General features: G+C 52.1%; 1 protein-coding gene across 1 annotated transcript; it reads right to left on the reverse strand.

Moving 5' to 3' along the window:
• Positions 1–1,624: 1,624 nt before the first annotated feature.
• Positions 1,625–2,566, reverse strand: LOC142002254 (olfactory receptor 52K2-like). The gene has a single exon (XM_074978221.1). It carries the CDS (start codon positions 2,564–2,566, stop codon positions 1,625–1,627), a length of 942 nt encoding a protein of 313 aa, XP_074834322.1.
• Between the last annotated feature and the right edge of the window lie 5,517 nt (positions 2,567–8,083).

Below are 8,083 nucleotides of genomic sequence, written 5' to 3' on the forward strand. Positions count from 1 at the left end.
AGGGGCCCTGCTGCCGCTTCCCAGCCTGGCTGCCAGCCTGGGAGCCCTGGCTCCCTTTGGGGGGGTGCCCTGGGGGCTCTTAGGGGGCTGGGGGGCGGCCATCGCAGCGCTGGGGGGGTTTTCTGGCTGCAGAAGAGCGTGCAGGCTGGCCGCGTGGCTGGGCTGCCGCCTGCACACTCTCTCAGCTTCCTGCACAGGAAGGCAGGGGGTGGGGAACTTTAAGGGGCCGCTGCACGCAGCGACCATCAAGCTCAGGGGCTGGGCAGAGCGTCTCTCAACCCCTCAGCTGATGGCCGCCATTGGCGGACCCCGCTATTTCGATGTTGCGGGACACGCAATGACTACACGTTCCCGACTTCGGCGTTCAACGTCGAAGTAGGGCGCTATTCCCATCTCCTGATGGGGGTAGCGACTTCGACGTCTCGCCGCCTTATGTCGATGTCAACTTCGAAATAGCTCCCAACACGTGTAGCCGTGACGGGCGCTATTTCGAAGTTGGCGCCGTTACTTCAAAGTAGCCGGCACGTGTAGATGCGGCCCTTCTGTGAGATGGTGGGCGCATTGCACAGACTGGGGGAAGCTATTTCAGGATACCACAGTTTCCCTTGATAGCTCCCTCCATATAGATATAACCTGAGTGTCCCAACAGCAGCCTGCTCCTTTATGGGCCCTGCCCAAGTGTCTCTGTGGCCACTTACTCCTTGCTAGACTCTATCCAAGTGCCCCTACATCGGCTCCTTCCCAGGGTCCCTTCACCACAGCTCTTGCTTCCTGCCTGGGAGATTTGCCCTTGTGAAAACAGAACGCTTATTTGTCACCTTGCTGCATTTCCCAGCATTCATTGCTACAGACACCGATTACCCGGGGGCACACTGACACCCACAATACCTTGCATATGTCCAGCACTGGACACAGGGTCAGGCCAGCTCACAGACTGGACTTACAGTACAGCATGGTGTGTCATTCAAAAGCCCTCTTCTGAAAGAGTACCTTAGTACTACAAATTTGACCGAGAGCTGGTGAGAGACGTTTCTTCTCCATATGGTACTAGGGCTAGCAAGGCAGAGAGCTAGGGAAATACAAATACTGTTAGAAAATAAGTAGCTGGATCTGTTCCCAAATACGCACCCAAACCCTGGGAAGGGGTCCAACCACTGGAGTGGAAATTCTTTCTTTCTCAGAGGTGGGAGAGAGTGCAAGGCAGGGGATCAAGAGGACCAAGCTGGGTGTGACAGGTGACATGGTGGGCGGAGGGGGCAGTCGGTAGGGCATGACAGGATTCATGATCAGTCTTGTCAGCTTTTCCCTAACCTGAAGGAGCAGAGATGTTCTTTACCTATAGGTTGCATAGAACCTCTCAGGGTAAGGCTCCCATTTCATTGTACCAGTTACAAATAATGGGTGATGAAGATGTTCTAGAGCAGTGAAAGGGGGAAGCCATGGTGTGCTGCAGACCCAGACAAGCATGTGCACAGAATCATGGACTCACAGATGTTCATGAGCCCTGCTGCTCAGCAAGGCTGACGTGGGTTTCCACAGTAGGAGATGATTGAGCCATAAGAATCTGCAGCCTTGCTGCCCTGGTGATGCCTGTAAAACCATTGCTGATGTGTCCCAAGGGTTTTCAGGCTGGTTTGAGGCCCAAGATGTGGAGCGCTTTCCGCCGGATCCTGGGGGTTCTCACCCCATAGATGATGGGATTCACCATGGGAGGGAAGAGCAGGTACATGTTGGCGATGAGGATGTGAACGTAGGGAGACACATGGCCGAAGCGGTGGGTGAAGAAGGAGAAGAAAGCAGGGGTGTAAGACACCACTATGACAAAGATGTGGGAGCTGCAGGTGCTGAGGGACTTGCGCCGCGCCTCCTTGGAGGGGAGGCTGAAGACGGTCCGGAGGATCAAGATATAGGACAGGGCAATGAAGACAAAATCTAACCCCCCAGTGAGAAATGCTACAGCAAGACTATAGATACTCATGATTCTTGTATCCACACAAGCCAAGTTCGCCAGCACCATAAACTCACAATAGGTGTGAGAAATGATGTTGGTCCTGCAGTAGGGAAGCCACTTAAGCAGGAATGGGTGTGGGCCCAGTAACACAGCCCCCCTCATCACAATGCCCAGCCCTATCTTGGCTATGATCTGATTAGTCAGAATGGCCGAGTGTCGCAGTGGGTTACAGATAGCGATGTAGCGATCAAAGGCCATGGCCAGAATGAACCCGGACTCCATGGTAGTGATTGAGTGAATCAAAAAAATCTGGGCCAGACACGCATTGATATGAATGGCCCTGTCCCCGAACCAGAAATTGAAGAGGGCTTTGGGCGCAGTTGTGGTGGAGACGACCAGGTCGGCGAATGCCAACATGGCAAGGAAAAGGTACATGGGCTCGTGGAGAGTCCGTTCCGTCTTGATAACAGCCACGAGGAGGCTGTTCCCTAGGAGGGACAGGATGTAGAAGGAGCAGAAGGGGATGGAGATCCAGACGTGCGCCTCCTCCAGTCCTGGGATGCCGACGAGGATGAAGGTGGAGGGGTGGAAGGTGCTCCAGTTGGAAGCTGCCATTGTGGGATCTGTTAGGTGTGTTCCGTGGCACAGTTCAACTGCTTCTTGCCCCTGGAAATAACCATATAACAATCATTAACTGGCTGACGGGAACACTTCTCGGGCTCAGTCCTGAGCTGCTGTGAATTGGTGCAGAGCCCTGAGAATTGTACCCAATTACACCAGGAGGTGATATGGGCCAGTACCGGCAGCTGAAAGCGAGAGCTGATTCCCTTCAGTTTCATTAACTGTGCTTTGCCTCCTGGGTGTCGGCAGTGGGGGCAAGGTGGGAAAGTGCTGTGAGGATTATCATGCATGTGGGTAATGGGTTCGGAAGGCTCAGACTGGTACTTGTGGGCCATGCTGGCTAATGTGTCCCTTGCAGCAGAATGGACTCAGTGGATCAGGCCCAGGAGCCTCGTCTGCCCAAACTGCCCTTGGAGGCAGGCTCTGCTGGTCGGTGTGGCACGGGGGGGACAGACCGGCTCTCACCAAGCTGTCCCCTGGGCTCTCAAGCCAGCATTACCCACTGACTGAGAGTGGCTTCATCCAGGTTAGTTTCACAGGATTTGGGGGACAAGTGACCCGCAATTAAAGTGTCCACACCATGGTTTGCAGCTGTTGAACTAAACCAGTTTCCTTTGAATGGTGCGAGTGTGGGGGTTTGTCCTGCTGTACAGCACTGCACTGGTGGGAGGCCCAGGTGCCACAGCTCAGGTTCAAACACCCGGGCCTGAAGCCATAGCTGCCCCGAGAGCTTGGGCTCAAGCTCCCTCTGCTCATCAGGTCAGTGGGCTCAGTGGCTCAGGTTTGGGGCAGGGGTCGGGAAGTAGCGTTCTGTATTAGAAGGGCGTGTGGTGCTATAAACTTACAGAATCTTCGGCCGAGAATGAAACACTGTTTATTTCTCTGTTCTTTGATTATTATATGGCCAAACATCCGGTAATTTCAGCCTGGCTTCTAACAGCCTGGCCCCTAGTTTAACTTTAACTGGGTGGCATTCTGGTCTGTGCATCACAGCTGAATTCGCAGACTACGGATACAGTTTCCTTGGGCACAGTGGGAGGAAACATCCAGGGCACCAGCTCCCTGGGAATGGAAATTCTGACCGAATTCACTTTTTCCAGCAGAGCCCCACTCAGGAACATGCACCTTCTGTCCCCCCAGGCTAAGCCCTTTTCCTGCACACCAGACTTCCAGACCTGTGCCTCTCGGTGCTCTTTTCTCAGCCCCAGACCCCGCCCCTGGCTGCGCGTCCCTGGCATGGAGCAGCTTTCCGGGATCTCCCAGCCCCATCTCAGCTCTGTGCTGTCTCTGTATTACCATGCGAGGTAGGTGTTGCTAACGAGGCCATTTCTGGGCTCCAGAGCCCTGCACTCACCCAGCTCCTGCGCAGCAGAGAGGGACTGACCAGGCAGCAGGGTGTGTCTGTAGAATCTTTGTGCAGGGCCAGGGAAGTGCAGGACAGGGAGTTGTATGGACTGCAGGGAGCACTAGACAATAAATAGTCCCATGCTTCCCCCTGCCTGAGCGCACGGTGCCCGGAGGGTGCTGGGCAGGGCAAGGCCCCAGGAAAGAGACACAGACAGTCCCCTGCCTCTGCGTATGGTGCCACAAGGGGCCTGGGGAGAGCAATGCACAAGGGACAAGTGGAAACAATAGAAAGGTCGTTATTACAAAACAAATTAAAAGCCTCACAGGGTTTGCTGAGGGTCATTAGCTCTTGGAGCCTGTCGAAATGCTGCATATTCTTCAATTCATAGATCCGCCTGCAAGAAAATCGTGGTTACCGTTAGGCAGCCGAAATTAGGAGCTGTCCAAGTTGTACCTGTTAACGTTGTTGTGAAATCACAGGTGCGGTCATAATGCCACTCACTGCCTGGGGTGCAATCACCTCCACCCGCAGGTCTGGGCCAGGCCCACCCAGGAGCGTGGCTGTTCTGACCTGGACTTCCCGACCATGGCAGAGATGTGACCAGTGAGTGTGTTAGCCACGCAGATCTCTTTGTCTCTTCTGCTCTCCAGAGACATGCACACCTTTAGCCAAGCCCGAGGGCTCATGGTGTGATCATGTTAATTTAAACTCCCACCCTTGCACAGCTCCTCGGGCTCAGTGTGTTCTGTACCAAAATTTAACTTCTCTGCACAATATTTTAAACTTCTATAAACTTTATTTGTCAAGAAATGAACTTGGAGGCTCCATCGCAGAAGTGGCTGGCATTGGGCACCAGCTGCATGGATGAGGGAGATGACCCTGTGGCCCTCCTCCTCCCCTTCCTCACTGGGTAGAGGCTTGTCAGTGAGAGAACCCTGGGTGAAAGTCCAAAGGCCATAGATATGGTTTCACATAGTGGCGTGGATGTCCATCATGACCCCAAATGCATTTGTGTGAGTAGAAAGAACTAGCTGATACCAGTGACTGAGCCTAACCATAACACAGGCCGCAGCACCAGGCTGTTGGAATTTCTAAAGGATTTTAAGTAAAACTTGTAGAAGGGTTTTAAGGTGACTCTAGAGCCTCAACTTTTTCCCTGGTATTAACCTGTATGTGCAATCCCAGGATTTCCTACTGCTGCAACCGCTACCCTTTCTTGCCATCACTCTCATCTTGGCTCTTGTTTATTCTCTTAGGTCTGAGATTGGACAGCTCACAGCACCAACGAATCCTCAGTTTCCATCGTGAGTTCCCTTTCATGCCTCTTCCTCCTACACTCAGAATTCAGTGCCCAGCCTGGCTCCCCTAGCCAGATGTTTCCTCTTTGGTTCCCTCAAAATCCAATGCTTGACTCTGCCTCACTCCTGAGCTCAGTTCCCCCATTATCCCTGCTCTTTCTATGGCCTTGCCCAGCTTTTCTCCTCCTTGGACTCACTCGCATGGAGAGAAAGTTTTTGTAGCCCCTCAGCGCTCTGGCTCTGCCAGAGAATGAGCGGCACAGGAGGGGAGTTATTAACTTTGTTGCAGAGTGTGGTGGGCTGTGGTGCTTCTCCCCTGGTTTACATTTCTCTGGGGTCCTGTGGTGGTGAGGTCAATTCAGAGCCTTCAGTGAGCACCAGACAGGTATTGTGGGATAATGCTCATTACAGGAGTATTGTTATGGAAGTGTACAGCTTGCTGAGGAATGACAGGCTGGGAAATACAGGGAGAAGTTGTTGTCTTATATATTTAAAATTTGATCGCTTGTTCTGAGGCTGTAATAGAAATATGAGGCAGAATTATTCAGGGTCCCTGGGTAAACACAAAAGGGGTGAAAACACACCAGCTAACTTGGAAGAAGAGATGGCTGAGTTTTGTTTTTTTTTTGTTAACATCTAACAAAATCATCCATAACACAGAACTCAGTGGTGACGGGCAACTTCAACTTTCCAGAGACATTCAGAAGATAACACTGTGGGGAACTGATTACCCACAAGTTCTTGGAATGTTTGGTGAGCTATGGGTTTTCTCACAGATGGGGAAGGTGTTGGTAGTTTTTGGAGGGGCATGGAGCAGCTTTTGCTTCTCTTTTCTTCTTCTCCACTTCTTCTCATCTGCACTGTGGTGGGACCTTTAAAATTATGCCAACACCTGACGGATTACTACTGTCCACTGGGGTTGATTCTGTGCAATATTCTCCCAAGTCTCGACACCAATGCTCCCCTTTTTCATGTGTGCCTCCACCATATCCTTATAGTGGTTCCTCTGTCCCTCAACACTTCTTCATCCTTCCTCCATCTTAGAAAACAGAATTTGTTTTTGGGATATGTTGATCAGAATCCTGGCTCATGTCATCAGTCCAGTTATGTCATTGGTGGATGATAATGGCTTTAATACTGGTCATAGTCAACTCTTCTAGGATGCTAGTGTTTGCACACCTATATCCCGTAGGCTACGTCTACACGTGCACCCAACTTCGAAATAGCTTATTTCGATGTTGCGACATCGAAATAGGCTATTTCGATGAATAACGTCTACACGTCCTCCAGGGCTGGCAACGTCGATGTTCAACTTCGACGTTGCTCAGCCCAACATCGAAATAGGCACAACGAGGGAACGTCTACACGGCAAAGTAGCACACATCGAAATAAGGGAGCCAGGCACAGCTGCAGACAGGGTCACGGGGCGGACTCAACAGCCAGCCGCTCCCTTAAAGGGCCCCTCCCAGACACACTTTCATTAAACAGTGAAAGACACACAGAGCCAACAACTAGTTGCAGACCCTGTATATGCAGCACGGACCCCCAGCTGCAGCAGCAGCAGCCAGAAGCCCTGGGCTAAGGGCTGCTGCCCACGGTGACCACAGAGCCCCGCAAGGGCTGGAGAGAGAGTATCTCTCAACCCCCCAGCTGATGGCCGCCATGGAGGACCCCGCTATTTCGATGTTGCGGGACGCGGATCGTCTACACGTCCCTACTTCGATGTTGAACGTCGAAGTAGGGCGCTATTCCCATCCGCTCATGGGGTTAGCGACTTCGACGTCTCGCCGCCTAACGTCGATTTCAACTTCGAAATAGCGCCCAACACGTGTAGACGTGACGGGCGCTATTTCGAAGTTAGTGCCGCTACTTCGAAGTAGCGTGCACGTGTAGACGCAGCCCTAGAGATATTAAGTTTTTCCCCGTGGCAGCCTTGATATTATTGTTCTAGTGCCTCCCTATGTTGCTTCTATATCGTCCAGGTTCTCATCCATAAGTATAATTGGAGAAACCACTGTTTGGTATACAAGGAGCTTTGTTTTGGCATATATGCCCCAGTTTTCAAAGACTCTTTGTCTCAGGCAGGTGAAATCAAATCTTGCAGTGCTCAGACAATGCTGGATTTCTGTGTCATTGTCAACTTTAGAAGAAAGATGACTTCTCAGGTATGGGAAATGCTCCATATTTTCCAGAAGAACTCTGTTGACTTCATAGAATCCTAGAATCCTAGAATCCTAGGGCTGGAAGTGACCTCAGGAGGTCATCAAATCCAAGCCCCTGCTTCAAGCAGATCAACCCCCACAAAGTCATCCCAGCCAGGACTTTGTCAAGCTGGGGCTTAAAAACCTCTAAGGATGGAGATTCCACCATCTCTGTAGGCAACGCACTCCATTACTTCACCACCCTCTTGATAATGTAGTTTTTTTCTTATATCCAACCTTCTCCTCTCCTTCTCTAACTTCAGACCACTGCTCCTTGTTCTGCATCTGTAACTATTGAGAACAGTTCTTCCCCATCCTTTTCAGAGCTCCACTGCTGGAAATTGAAGAGGGGGGTAAAATGGAAGAACACCACTGTCTTTGCCCACCTTGCCCTGAGACTGACCAGCCAAGGCCACCTGGAGTGGAACCCAGAGCAAGTCCGGAGCAAAGTTAAAGAGCTCCAGAAGGGCTATGCCCGGGTCCGAGACGAGGCCGGGAGCTCAGGGGCAGGCCCCTCCACCTGCCCTTCCTATAGGGAGCTCCATAGCATCCTGGGGCCCTGGGACAGCTCCCCACCAAAAGCGGTCCTGGACAGCTTGGCAGACCAGCCCGAGCTGGAGGAGCTGCAGGAGCCAGGACCAGCCAGCCCGAGCCAGGGGGCAGA

This window comes from Carettochelys insculpta, chromosome 1 (assembly GCF_033958435.1).
Source record: "Carettochelys insculpta isolate YL-2023 chromosome 1, ASM3395843v1, whole genome shotgun sequence".
Lineage (NCBI taxonomy): Eukaryota > Metazoa > Chordata > Testudines > Carettochelyidae > Carettochelys > Carettochelys insculpta.

Excerpts from the sequence above, each read along its gene's own strand:
- LOC142002254 (XM_074978221.1), bottom strand. The coding sequence starts at position 2,566 with ATGGCAGCTTCCAACTGGAGCACCTTCCACCCCTCCACCTTCATCCTC.